This window comes from Diprion similis, chromosome 8, assembly GCF_021155765.1.
Source record: "Diprion similis isolate iyDipSimi1 chromosome 8, iyDipSimi1.1, whole genome shotgun sequence".
Lineage (NCBI taxonomy): Eukaryota > Metazoa > Arthropoda > Insecta > Hymenoptera > Diprionidae > Diprion > Diprion similis.
This window is the reverse complement of record NC_060112.1, coordinates 12867138-12882888: the sequence shown is the minus strand read 5'-3', so window position 1 is coordinate 12882888 and position 15751 is coordinate 12867138. Positions and strand designations below refer to the sequence as shown.

General features: G+C 36.8%; 1 protein-coding gene across 1 annotated transcript; it reads right to left on the bottom strand.

Moving 5' to 3' along the window:
* Positions 1-212: 212 nt before the first annotated feature.
* LOC124409609 (glutathione-specific gamma-glutamylcyclotransferase 1) lies at positions 213-9842 on the bottom strand. Its single transcript, XM_046887332.1, has 4 exons — positions 9534-9842; positions 3302-3337; positions 2623-2885; positions 213-2541 (listed from the first exon to the last, which is right to left on the bottom strand). Exons 1-4 carry the CDS (start codon positions 9684-9686, stop codon positions 2262-2264), a joined length of 732 nt encoding a protein of 243 aa, XP_046743288.1. The 5' UTR covers positions 9687-9842; the 3' UTR covers positions 213-2261.
* Positions 9843-15751: the final 5909 nt, after the last annotated feature.

Sequence of the window (15751 nt, the reverse complement as noted above, 5' to 3'; positions counted from 1 at the left end):
ATTAGCTTTTTTCGGTCCAAAACAAGATTCGTACGTCATGCAGCTCACATTTTTTCGGAGCGAAACTAAGTCAGCCAAAATGCAAAGACATCAATAAATATTACTGTACTGTGCTACTCCATCATTAAATTTTTCTTTCTATGCATTTGAACGTACAAGCATTGTGGTATCACATTACGTGAATAGTTTCAAGAGGGAGTAATAAACAGTTGTTTTAAAATCAGCGAAATGCTCAATTTATAAACAAATACTTCCTTCATGTCACAAAAGTCAGGTTTACAATCACATTAGTAATCACTAAAATATAAAAATAAATCCAAACATCCTTGTATAAATATATCAGCCGCAGCCTCCATAGGCGAGTTATAGTATGTAAGTTATAATATACATGTATAGTTACAGTTATAGTTTCTAGCAGGAGGCAGAAAGCCCTTGCTCCTCCTCAAGCGACGGAATTAATTGTGCAGGTAAACTACACGATACAGTTATAAACACCTTACAAATTATCGTTTGAATTGATGAACGGACAGGTATTCATATATGCTGCAAGCCCTCACAAGGTGAGTCACAATATATATTTGACAGCTAAACATGAAAAAAAAAATTCTATGGCCAGGAGAGCTTCTTTAAATATCAAGGCCTTTTAAATAAATAACTAAATGATTCACCGTAACAATTATTCCGTAGTAATGCTCACATCAAGGTAGGACTGATCACGCTAATGCCAAAACTTGCACAAAAAGAATAGACTCATACATGTGTCATTTGTGAATATATACGTACAATACACATTATAAAATTTTACTACGATTTGCTATTATTATACATTCAGCTGTGGTTAGGAATTGATTATGATAGTAGATGCTGGTGACTTAGGTCATCTTACAAAAAAGATAAAAGTTCAAAATTAGTGGAAAAATACAGATATTTTTCAGCAACCATCGAAAAGCATGTATGGAACAATGGCCGTTCGCACAAGCCCCGAGTTATTGTACACGTAATGTACCCTCGAAAATCAGTACTCACAGCTGACCAAGTAAAATTATACACATATTTGTCCATAATTAATGTTTAGTTTGGGACCGATCAATACCTTCAATTCACATCATAATTACAACGAGACGATTACTGTGACAAATTGTTTTGGTCCCGTGATCGAAAGTTGCGTCTCAATCTATCATAAGTATGTCCATATAAAGTCTTATTCTACCATAGTTATACTTAATGGGCATAGCCTGCTTCACCAAAAAAACTTCACTCGCGTATTCTAATGTGATTTTCACACCCCCCGTTTCTCAATGTTGACAACTCATCACGTGTCACTTAATTTAACCAATCAGATAAATACATACTGAATTTTAAACGAAAGACATTCAGATATTATATAATCATCGTATGCATATAAATCAAGCAAATAATTTCTTTTTTCTAAATCAGTATATCAATCAGCAAGCTTAATTATTACATAGAGTATAGAAATTCTGTAGAATAATATTCCGACATTGATTCTGAAATCTGTTCATTACTTTTTTCTTGTTCTAATGATAGAAAGTTTCAATGAATTGAGTGCAATTTTAATACAAAATGAGAGAAACTTCCGTCTTTTGAACAGTTAGTGAAAAATGTCAACGTGAATGATATACATATATGATCATAGTCATAGTATTGTACATACGTAATTGTCACGCTTATTTATGAAATATCTTTAATTCGATTTGTTAAAAGAAAAAGAGGTCCTCTTTAGTTCTGTAGAGTACTACTCTTTGAAGATTCAAATCACGTAAAGTGAAATTTCACAATCATTCATACTCACGGTACATATAAAATGGCAAGTTTGCCTATAAACCTGTGTAAAATTCTTCCAAAATCCCTTAATACAATTATTTTCCTAGCATCTTAAAGCTTATAGAGAGCCGGCGACTGTTATCAAAAAATAAAAATAAAATAAATAAAATACCCCGCTAATCAAATGCCACTACTTATTCGATACCGCATTTTATTATTAATTGATTTATATCAAGCGAAGACGAGACTTGTGTAGGACTGAATGGCCGGTCAAATAGAAAACAACGAACTTATTCCTACAAAATATAAAATATATGTTTATATATAAATCATATTATATCGACGCGAAAGAATACTTATAATCCCAGGAACAGTCGTTGCGCCCCAAAAGTAACACGAATTATTCGAAAATCTTTTGTTACGCCGGTCACGCCCGGGTGTCGTTTCCGGTTTCGTGCAGTTGCGCACAGAGCACTTTAAATATTTAGGCAACGCAGAGTCTTCGACGGTACTCTCGACGTGAACTGGAAGGATTCTTGTCTTAGCGGATGCGCAATGTTGTCATCCTCCAGTCTGTCGTCGAGCGCGCCTTCTGGTTCGTCAACCTCGTTCAAATTTATGTCGAATTCCCTGTTGCCCATCAGCGTTTTCAGGCACATTTTCTCCTCCTTAATTCTCGCTCTCACAAGCATCTCCAGGGTGAACAAATGCTCGTCTCGAGCGTCCGGAAGATACTGATGCATAAAGTCTGCTAATCTGAAATGCAAATTAAATTAGATGTCACCTTCTGTCACTTGGCATTCCGAAAATTTCTCTACACAATTCATTCAAAAGTACCTTAGGAGGTATTCGACGTTATGGCCACTGGGACCTGAGCATTCGGTGATTTGATTCGCTATCGTGCTGACAGGAGCATCCCCTAACCAGTGTTGATTTGCGCTAGTCGCGATGTACACCAAAGCTGGAAAACTCCGACTTCCATCTCTCGCGTAAAATGTTGTTAGTTTCGTCAGATAACCACCCAAGGTACACTCTCGCTTCTCCAAGTAAGGCAGGGCTGCACTCCCACGCAGCTCGAAAGCCCGCCCCCAAGCCATTCCCTTAAAATTGAAATTAAGACAAGTTAACATACAAAGTTTCAAACACCTTTTGTGCGGGGGCTGTGAATCACCAAATTGTAGACCGTCTATCGGAAATTTGTGAATCCGCCTGTATTTATGCAATCCACTGCATGTTGTGCCACAACTCGCCTACATTTCGGCAACCACGAGTACATTTTACTGATCGCCATTTGTCACATTCGGCCGATCCCCCACTCTTTACCACGAAGTACTCGCCAAACGTGGACCATGAGACAATTGACTATCGGTAAAATGTACTCGCAGTTGCTGAAATTTAGGCGGATTTCGGTAAACTGTACCCTGAATTGCATAAATGCAGGCGGATTTACCATGCTTCAAATTACCCATAGGATATTTCCCAGAAATAAGCTGATATAACAAATCAAACTAATTACCTCTTTGTCTTCTATGAGGGTTGCAACACGGCCAGGCTGAAACAAGAGGAAAAGTATCGATAAGCCAACAAACATTGCATCATAATTAAATCGATCAACTACATCATGACTACGGCTAAAGTTATTAGAAAAGATTCTTATCTTGGCCAGACGTGTTTAATCCTAAAGAAACCCTGGCTTATTGTTATATCCTGTTATTGCATAAAAGGAATTTATACAAGATGCTTATACAATTGAATATGGATGGAACAGGTTTCAGGAGTACCTGTTCTTGGACATATATATTTGATTCTACGAAGCAGAACGAGGTGAAAAAGCCACAGAAACGTGACGCCTTATCGATAGGATGACAATTCATAGGTTTGTGCCCCTCGTCTATCAATTCTCGATTAAATTCCACGAAGACTATAAATGTAACTGGGTTAATGACCGAAAGTACTGTGTTCAGTACAGCGTGTATCTGAAAATTGACGCCAGTAAACAAATGAAGAGGTTGCGTTTCGTCGAGACCACAACAGTCCGTTCAATGACCATATCGAATACCGGAACACGTACAGTACATATAAGGTTATGAAAACTAGAGTTAGATTTCTTCTCGGATATTTAACAAAACTTTAAACAAAGAAGGATACTCGTGCATTCAACCGCCTTCGTGATGCAGGACCACGGTTGGATTGCAAGACGTCGGTTGAAATCGATACTCCTGTCTGGTTCAACTTGTCACTGAATTTTCCTTCACGCCACGCTATTCCGATATCAATTACCACTCGCAGCTTGTAAATAAGAAATCGGATGACCAATACTTGTCTGAAAATTATACTCAACGACTCTGCTGATTTTCTTTAAGCTTTGTATATACCATATGGAGCGAAAATTAAAAATACAAAAATATTTATAACTTCGTAGGTGTTTTCATAACTTCTTAATTGTAATATTTTTCCAAAGAAGCACCTCCCGTAGATGCAGAGAAAGAAAAACTCGAATCCTCGGAATACACAAGATTCAACACTGAGGGTTAGATACAATCCGTAAGAGATTGAAACTGGAAAATGTTATTTAATTAGTACTTATTCGGCGGCTAGACCGTTTGTCGTGACAATTGATTCGAGGGAAGATTATACGGCGCAGTGTGTACGCTAAAAGTTTCAGTATTCGGCGGGATGGAAAATTCGGAAATAGATAAACTTATTCTGACACAGAAACTTTGGAAAAAATATTATGGAGCACGTGAGTTTTATGATCAAACATCACGTGATGTCATCGTGATGATTAGACACGCTCAAATAATATTTGCTGCGATGGCGTGCAAAGACCACTAACTACTCATGATACATCGTTAAAATCACGTCAGTTTCGAAATCTCCATATCTGGCTATTTAAAGAGGAGATAAAGAATTTCCCAAAGGTATTGTATAATCGATACACAACACGTAAAACGACAAATAACTCAGTGTGTACATTGCACGGTGTGTGCGGAGTATAATACGTGTTTATTCTTACATATAACGGGAGAAATGTCCCTTATACATATAGAGTTCGAAAAACAAGTGATGCGTGTACAGTAGCTTCACACGATTATACAATGACATAGATGAAAAGAATGCATAAACAAATATTTTCTGCATATAATATTATTTTACGTATCCGTATTGTATGAACAAGAGCTGTGATTACACGTATCTTAATCGAGATTTTTTCAAGTAACGAATACGCAAACAGCACACGTGCATATCTAACGAAAATTGTACAGCAATATTAAAATATATAGAATATATAGATAATTATAGAAGTGTAGAAAATTTCGTAAAGCTTATTACAATTCTTTTTTTACCCTAACATTTCAGTGACGTAGGTTTGATGCTAAAAATTATCCTCGTGAGTTTGTCAACGGCCAACGAAATGATTTTCGCAGTCGAAGAATAATAACAATTTGAATTGGTAAGAAGCCAACGAAACCATAATACAGCGAGTACCAAGCACGTGGCTTATACGACCGTGGAAAAATTGATATATCCGATTCACGATGCCCTGTGTGTTATACTATAGAACGCAAATATTGACACGATCCAAGATTGAAGTTAGAATAATGCCAACGCGAAATTCCCACTGGAATTGGTCACTGGAAGATATAGGTATAAATTACAACTCGGAATGAAATGAAATGAAAGAATTGGGCATGAGGCCGTTTTGCAAGCGCGGTTCAATCGCATCGTTTTCCATAGCTTTGAGAATTGGTAAATTGCCCAGGCAATGAATTGAAATTACGAGGCAATTGGGCGCTCGGAGCGCTGTGAATTACACAGTGATCAATTCATCAGGGTTCTTTGACAACGTGTAAGTAACGTAAATACTTCCATGCATGTGTTCCCGGTGCAAAATTCGGAGAGGATCGGGCGTCACGGTTTGAAGCATTAAAAAAAATAAAAATAGCAAGAATAACTTGAACCGCGCGTGCAAAGAATCAAAAGGGAAAGATTAGAAACTAAAACAAGAAGCGCCGAATCGACCTTGAGAGAGCAGTTTTTAACTTTAAGATATTCGCAGAAAGTGAAGAAAACTTAAGATTTTTGGTTTACGAAGAGGCATCGTGATCCGCGAAATTTGCAGTATTTATAGATTGAACAATCTGCGATGAAAAAAAATCGTCAACGCTTTGTTTTTTAAGTATGCGGCAAAATGCTCCTATGATATATATATATATATATATATATATATATATATATATATATATCTATATATGTGTGGGAGACCACAGGCGCCCCAAAAAAATTTGAAAGAAAAAAAAAAAATTTCAATATTGAGATAGTATTAGAGGTTTGTTGAATAGATGTTAAATTAAAGTATGCAATATTCTTTGAGGAAAAAAAAAAAATTTAGTTTTTTAAAAAATTATAATTTAGATAAAGGCCTTTGCTTCGAAATTCATTATTTTTATTTTTTTTTTGGCATACACAGTGATAAATAATCAATAAAGAATGCAGAGTGAATTAAAAAAAAAAAAAAAAAAAATTATTTATAGAGGAGATTCATCATGTCCCAGATTTTTCTTTCAAATTATGAGAAATTAATGATGAATTTGTTCGATATAGATCAGAACAACTTATAACCGGTGCTCAATAGCTACAAAAAATAACATTTTAGCGGCTTAGGGGGTCCGTCGTGCTCCGCGTTCCCTTACTTACAAAGAGTGAAACAAAGTTCAAAAAAATATCTAATGTAGATATGATCAAGGTAGATGAAAGATAAAGAGACGATGCAGGACGGAAAGACTAATCTGTATTTATATCGTTTGAACATCAATGAGACATTCCGCATACTCCAGTTGAGCCAAGAAAACCACACGTGCAGCAGAGCGTATGATAAGCATGCCTACATAGTTTAATCTTCAATAACAAGACATTATACAGTTGAACCTGACATCGAGATAGAATAAACCTACACATGTCACACAAGAGAATTGACACTGCACAGCTCATATACTATAGGTATTGCACATTTTTCTCATGCCAAGTTAATAAGTCAAGAATTTTTGCACTACAATTATTTTTTTTTCCTCATCTGAAAGCTTTCATTTCAACCGCACGCAATCAGTGCGAGTAGGCTTTACCACATATTCAAGATAATATCAATTTGTTTGTAAATATACCTAAGTGATAAGTTGTTGTAGGATTCATTTTTCAGAAGCTGAAATGCGAGGGTGAAAACTATACTCAACTATGCTAGACTGGCATTTTAAAGTATTGTCACACAGTGACAGGGAAATTTTCGTACGCATGCATATAACAATATGTACTGACAAATATTAGTGCCATATAATATTTCAAGACGAGATTTACTTATTGATTTGCGTGTAAAAACATCGGTGGGTGAATGAGGCGCTGATGAGTTGATTTGGAATGCGCTTCACACAAAATGAGATAAAACAAAATATTTTGTTCGCAAACTTTCCGTAATAGTTACTAATTAGCATTCAAGCTTCAAATAGAGAGAAAAAAAACAAGGAAGCGTTAATGGCTCTAGGATTCTATTTTATCTTCATTTACACCTTAAACCACAAAATCAATTCACGTTCTTCTATAATCGGGTCCAACTCTGGACTACCAATGTTACCCAACAGCATTTGCCGAGACGATAATTATCATTTCCAAATCAAATGACAAAAACTGTGTGTAGGCACTATACTGTAATAACGAATATCGAAACCGATAACATTCAGCCTGTGGTATCCACGCAGAAGGTGAATTTGTAAATAAAAGTTTCCGCTCAACTTGACCCAGTTACATTTTGTTCTTCTAATTTTGTCCGGTGTACTCAAGCCGAAAAACTTTGCAACCTCGGTGGTAATTCATGTTCTTATTTTACACAAGGTCAATATCATTTTTTCTTAAACGGTCTTTAACGATTGTCAATAACACTCTGAGATCTTAGTCAAGCTTACTGAGCAATTAGGAGGTCATTTTGTGACGTAAGAACTATTCCAAAGGGTGAAAATTTACTGTGGACACTATACGTCGTTTGCTAGTTTTGGCATTAACACCAATAATTCTGAAACAATAAACTTTCTAAGTGATATAGTATCACGATATTATAGTAAATCTCTTTTTCCGAGCTGCTAATGCAGAATAATGTCAAACGTATGATATATTATTCGTTATATTCAAGTATACGTTATTCAATCAAACCCTGGATTTTTAAATTTTTTGCAAATACGCAATGACCCGACAGTCAAGTTACTCACTGCAATATAAAAACATTGAATTGATCAACATTTGCAATCAAGTATATAGTACTCTTTACACACGCACGCACGCACGCACGCGAGATGAATCTGCGGTTAAATTAAGGTCAAATTAAGGAGACTTCAGAATAATCGGGTAAAACAAACTACGCGAAAAACATGTACAGTTCACGTAAAAAATGAAATAAAATACCACGATAATATACGAGGATCGCCATTGCTGAAGCACTAACTACATACCACTTGGCGCAAAAACATTCAACTTCGGGGAAAGCATTGAAAACTAAATATAAAAACTGTATCAAATTGTTGGTAAACTCTGGAGTCGAACAGAGTGCGATATCAACGTGACGGGATGGAATTTACGACATCGTAACATTCGCATAGATATAAAGCACGTATGTGTGCATAGGTATAATGTATACGCACGTCAAGTAGACAAAAGCAATCTGGCACTTGGCAATCAGCGATCGAATCGCGCAGCGATCTCTCCTGCGAAATAATTTTCTTCGTGCCAACACGTGTTCGCACCGTCAGTCTTTTGTTTATAGAACAAATTTTCTCCCAATATATAACTCCTCCGCTATCTATAGTTTCCGCTGTGACTATACATGTATATAGCATATTTATATACTCGTGCATGCTTGTGTATCCTGGCACGCCTTGAAAACGTGCCCGCGAAGATATTGCTTCTGTATACATACATATGCAAATAAAATGCTAAGAAATATTTTCAAATCGCGCAGTCCTGTCTTCCTCTCTCTGTCTATCTTTAACTCAGTCGTCTAACTCTGTCTGTTAAATCGCAGAAACTATAGGTATACATACAAATGTCGCGACTCGTGTTTACGTTCACGCATTGCGGCGTTTCAAAGCTCATTCTGACCCTCGTCGTCTACGTGAGTGTAAAACACGTTACTCCGCTATCAAACAATTCGAAAGATTACTGCTCCATTTCTGAACGCTAAAGCTTTCCTGGAAAGTGAAATTATCAGCACAATCTTCTCGCCGTTTAAGTCAGATATCAGCGCTACAGAAATATCAAATGAATGGACCGTATACTTTCGTGAATGCAGTGTACAAACGTCAGAAATTTTTATTTTTCGCGTTACATCTGTTTTATTCTCACAGCCTTGATCAAGCTCGAGTCCAGGATTTCGGATTTAAGGTGGAATAATCTCTGTATAGACCAAAGTTCACAAATTGACGAGAAGTAAAAGTCGAGATAGAAGTACTATATATATATATCGTAGTTCATCTGTGAGAATTGATCTGACTAGAAGCTCTGAACAAATATGAACATACTTCATTTTATAATCACGAAAGCTTGAAAAGTCCAACAGCAAGCTAAGTCTGGTTTACGATTGGAAGCCAGTAACTTACGATTAAACACAAAATCGCAAATGAAACTGAAATCGCAATATCGAACATTGAGCACGTATAATTGTCAGTAAAATCGCGAGTATCAACTAAGGGTATTCTAAGAGAACGTACCTTGTCAGCGGTGCCTCGGTGGGTGACATTTCCCTGCCAAAATTTCCTGGTGAAGCCCCTGATGTACCCGGTGAGGCTCTTTTCGAAATCGAACCCCGGGTGCCAGCAGAGGGATCCATATCCAAAAACCCAAAGTCCAGTCCCTGCGTTCATTTTCGGCTTTCCAAAAAATCCCAGGAAGTGATTGTTCTCTCCTTAATCTCTCCGTCACTTCCAATCTTTCTCAAACACGCGAGTTATCCGATCACGTGTATGCCGTTTACATGCAGTCTCTCGATGGTAATTTTGAAATGTTTTTTTTTTTTTTAATTTGTTATAATTAATCGTTATATGATCCTATTCTTCTCTGCGACACGTTTGCGTGCACTCGTTCGCATAAGAAAATATTAATAAATGACGCGGAGGCGTATCAAAGTTCGTAGTAAATTTAGAAAAAAATAAGAAGCTGCACACCGAGCAGCGATAATTAATTAGATACACTGTGTGTGTGTGTGTGTGTGTGTGTGTGTTGATGCAGCAATAACAATTGCGAGTAATAATAGATGCAATAGCGTACTAAGTGTAATAGTATAGTAACAACGATAAATATATCACAGGTCGGGTAGGGCAGTGAGTCAGTAATTGACTAACGTAAACGAAAGTATCCGTAATTATCTACAATCCTAGTGCTTCTTCCTCACCGCGATTCCCATGATCAATCAACTGCTCGTCAGCAGACTGGTCAAGATCTCCGGGAAGTTCCGCAGGTGCACAACACAGAGTATCCGTCGGATGCAGACAGAATGATCGTGTGCCATCTATGCGCGTGTTGACATCGGTGGTACGGAGTACTGCACGACGGGCAGCCGGCCGTTCGTTAGATGTATCAGTAAGTTTGTTGTACCGACTATCGTCCTACGCCCGATCGTATTTTCCACGATTTGCTACCGACGGCAGCTCCTCTCCTACTTTTCGAGTGCTGTCGAATATCCGCTCCGCTCGGCGTGCCCTGCTCTATTAACCACCACGGCAGCATCTAGCCGGTATATATAACGCGTCCTTCGTGTACACAGCGATTATGGTAAACGTGTATGTATTTACGTACGTCGTCGCGGGCCGACTACCGACTAGGGGGAAGACGCTGGCCGTTCAGGTCTGGTCGCCTCGCTTTTCCTTGTATTCCGTCGGCGACGCTAAGCGCTTCGCAATTCCACGATTAGTGCGCTTTTCTAAGGATACGTTTATCCGCCGTCTGGTCTTTGACGGGCTTTGATTGTCTTTGATTCCGCAACCGCGTCACGGAGCGACGTTGCGAACCTACCGCACCAACCACTCACCACTGACATCTGTTTCATTGTCAGTGCGAATAGCAGACGGCGAAAAGCCCCGCTGCGCGCGCGTGCCTCGGCCGTCGCGTCGCGGCGTCGGGAGAAAAGGATGATGAAACTACCGTCCCGGGTTGACGCACCGAGTCCCTCGTCCGTAGCCTCGTTCCGCGACCATGTAATTATGACGAGGGGACGACCACGTGCATCCCGGTCTTCGCCCAGGGATTCCGATTCTCACCTTCATATCGCCGGTGACAACTGTTTTCGCAAGCTTGGACCGGAAAGCATCTCTTTCGTTGCTCTAATTCTAAGTTGCGATAAACGCCATTGCACGGAGAGAAATCAGGAATCCGAAACTTTAATGAAAAAACTGTGTACTGCGGTGCAACGTTGCGAAAACAGATATGTCGTAATGTCGAGTTTTGGGAAAAGTGAAAGTATATTTCGTAGTATGGAACTTTTTCGGTGTCGAAGGGTTATCTAACTTAAATATTACTTTAAACATAATATCTCACGTAAAACATATTTACCTAGTAATAGATTCAAATCTAACTTAAATATTACTTTAGTCATAACATCTCATGTAAAATATTTTCACTTAATAGATCTGTAGTTCTAAGACCCCCCCCCCCCTCCCACACCCTCCCTCGCTATTGATATTCTCACTCACTTCGAACAACTCAAATTAACAAAATTTAATTATATTGTTTATTAATTAAGTAATTACATATTTATTGTACTGTACTCACTAAATTATTTCATGTTGTATCAAACATTGTAAGCTTTCACAAATCTTACAATATATTTTTGTATACTCTTAGCAATTAAAAACATCTCATTTGCAATACCTGCAATCCTTTAATTAATGCTGCAGGCATAAACGCCAACTCCGCTTTGCTTATAAAAAAATTCTAAAACAAGTGTGAACACGTAGATTTCTAGTTTGCAAGTAAGGATTATATTCGACACAACGCTTATCGCAAAAATGAGTAATTTTCAACATAAGTTTATAATTAACATGATACTCTGTATTTCTTCGAAATAAAGGTTAAGTAAGGTAATCAAAAATTAGTATTTCATTCCCATCAAAACTGCAGAATGAATGCGAAATAGGCATTGCGATTTATCTTCTATGAGAAATGATGCACGAATACAGGCATTTTATTTGAGTGTATAGAACTACTAATAGATGAATGCTGAAAGTCACCACTTTTCTCGGGCAAAAAATTACTAATAAACCACTAATAACCGTTACAACTTTTCTGCGATGAGAAGTCGTGAAAAAAAGAACAAATATTACAACCATTTCAATTCAAACAGAAGATGTTGGAAGATCAGTAATAAGCCGACGTGCTTTTATTCAACCTTATTATGTGAAAGATGTCAAAAACTTATAAGATTCTTATGTAGTAATGCCATAAGGAAAAATATCAATATTATAATTTTTTATATATAATTCTGATCGAGAAATTATGAATTTTGTCCGGTAAAATCGAAGCGGATAAAATTCATTCAACGAATAATTATAGTGAATTCCAAGATTTACTCATTCACCGACTTCGGATGGGGTTAATAAATTGAGATTTCCAATTACAAATAACAGATACTTGTTTTTTAGTAGAAAGTACGCCACAAAGATGAATTACTTTTTTTATTTTAGCCGTTTCTCCATTCGTATGGTTACTTGTACCGTTGACCAGACGACGAATGGCTTAATATAATCCGGAAATGAAGCCAGCGGTTTTCTCCCATGCCACAATTTTATGCGTAATACGTTGCGGTAAATCGCCGGCATCTATCCTGTATCCACGATTAATTCTTCAAATTCCTGAAAGGCTTTTATACCTCAACCCCATCAATTAAAAAAAATATAATTTTGGCTCTTTGTTCAATCAGAATCATGGCATGGCTTCTTCGAATGATCGATATCATGACATTCGTTTTCTAATTTTTAGTGCTTTTCTTGCAGATGGAAAAAAATGAAGGATAGTGATTTTATCGTAACAAAAACCCTCAAAATTCTGAGAAAAATCTTAATTTTGATGTTGCTCGTCAAGAAGCAGTGGAAAGTTGGCTTGAAAGTATAAAAAGTAAGTTTCCAATCACATACGGTCCATTTTTCTCCCAATTTAAAAATATTTCGCTACAAATTTGAAATTCTTTACGTGAAACTGTTTTTTTCCAAATGGTAAAATTGATCGGTTTTTATAAAAAAAAAAAATTTAAAGGCATGAGCTGAGTTACGTATATTATGAGCCTGAGTGAATACGACCTTAGTAAGTTTATTGTATTTAACTACAGTTAATCAATTGACTGTTCAATCACATTCCAGATTTATATATTTTCCCTTCCTTACGTCATTGGCGTCTAACAAGAATCCCATCATTTTCACTGTAAATACGCCAACAATAAGATGCTTAGGTAAAATTTGGCTAATCGAATAATGCTTAAATCCATTCGGTAAACCTCCATCTCGTGAGATCATATCTCATATTTTGAATAATTGCTAACGTAACCTACAAATTAAACAATTATCTTTAAATCGAGAAGTACAAAGGATTTAGGGCACTTTAATTGTTAGTTGATTTACTACTACATTCACACTTACGGAAGATATGACCTTGCTCGATATACGAAACTCGTATATTTTAATATTCGTTCTAAATGAGAACCCACTATCTCAAATTTTTCAAAAAATATCAAATTAAGAGAAAAATTCCCCTCTCGAAATTGATTTTCGTTCCAGAGTCTTAGGATTTTTTTATACAATAAGTACTAGTCTAAATTTGGTTTTACCTCTAGTAGAATACCACCAAAAATTCGAAAAAGAATGGCATGACGAAACGGATCAAAAAAGTTGAATAAAATATCTGTTGTCTTTTGTGATATTCTCTATTTAGGGATAAAAATAGAATTTAATTGACGGGTTTCGGGTCTCCCATTGAGCTGCAGCGAGCTCTTCCCAGCTCTAAAAGCAAAAGTACACCAAATAAATACCGTTCTTACTTCAGACATCATAACGTAGAAATTAATTTTCACAGCACGGTTTAGAAGCTCGTCTGCAATTTGAAACAAGAGCAGTATAATAATTTCATACTCGCTTAGAAGCCTCGTGACGTATCGTGAAAGCTAATCGTCGGTTACATATTACACCTAATTATTGTTTTCGAATACCGAAATCATCGGAGTCCCGACAGTGGCTTAACATCGAAATATACCGTTCTCGGATTATCGAAAAGTCCCGACAGCGACTTTACCCTCAATTAAATAGCGAATATCATCAGCCTTGCGCACTTGAATAAGATAGCAAATTTGCGGTCGATTCTTTCTGCATGAAAGCAATGCAGCGAAACGATTGGAGCGAGGGAGAAGAAACGTGCTACCTACGCAATCTTCGTGGAGGTTAAATTTTTTTTTAAATCGTATTTACTTCTTTATCATCTCCTCGCTCCAATCTATAATGACTCGGTTGCCGCTACTCACTATAATCGGCTATCTATATACGCGCACTATTTACACAGCCAGCAGAACACGTGTTCTGTTACTGTAAATATTATGTTCCGTCGAATCTAGAACTTGATCTTATTTCTCCTAAATTTTTACCACGCGTTTCGTCGATTGTCATACTCGTCAATTTGATTTAAACGAAAAATTTATAATAAAAAACAAATAAAATTGGAGGTGAAAACTTCTTGGAAAGTGTGAAGAAAATAAAAATCACTAATCCAACGTATACTTTCAGATTTCATGGACTTCCGGATAATTTAATGATTTATTGTAGCACAAGGACGGTCCAAAACACACGATCCTGTAACAAGCATGTGTTAATTGGGTCACCACCATATATGTATAACCCTACATTCTATAATACAACACCATTTTCAATCATGAAATTAATTGCGGTCTAGTTTTCGGTGTAGACTAATTTCGTGTCATATAATTGAACTATCTCATTGCAGTCAGCTGCAAAGTGCAAACTAATTGTAGAGGAGAATTGAAAAAGGCTTTAAGTGCCTGCAGCCGGTAATTTTTAAAACATAAATAAACTGTTTTTGTTTTGTTACATATTTATTTGTCGTTTGAAGTCGTCTGTGAAATATTTTTCTTTTAAATTGCACTCACAGCCTATTATAATTCTCCTCTTGAATTCGTTATACGAAAATATGTAGACATTTCAAACTCGCACGGTTCATAGTACAAGATACACGCATTGCACGTGGAACAAACGGAGGTAAACATCGGATGAGAGTTTATATTACTGTATAAATATGTAGGATGGCGCCGACGTTACGTTAGTAGAGGAAATCTGACATTAATCCACCAGAAATTCTGGTCCAAGTAAACTTTGACAAATAGTGTTCTTTGTGTCTAAAGAGGCTACCTGCGAAATTTTACCACCAAATTCTTGTCTCCGATGAATGTTTAAACAATTTAGTTTTGAAATTATAATTTTTCGCCAATATCTTTCTCAATTCGATTCTTGCAGAAAAAGTGTCAGAACAAAAGAGAAAGACGAGATAATTTCGCATAAGAAAAATTCCTTGTAGATTTTTTGATATCTTCGAAACAGTACCTACGTGCTAGAATTTTTTTAACGAAAGGTCAACCCTACGGATTTTTTCGTGGGTTAGTTTTGATCTGTTTTTTAGCTAGATTTTCTTCACATTCTGCTAGAGATAAACCATTTTCAAGTTTCGGTGTCAGTGAAATATTTAAATTACGGTCAATTCGATTGAGTGCGAATTCGCCAAGGTGATATTCGATTATAATAATTAGGTTTGTCGCTCCGTTTTATTACAGGCCAAATGAATTCTTATCGCTATCCAATTATAGGTCTATAGATTAATATGAATTGTGAATGCAAGACTGTTTTTTCAGCGTCTGGCAATATTTCGCTCTGATTAGATGACC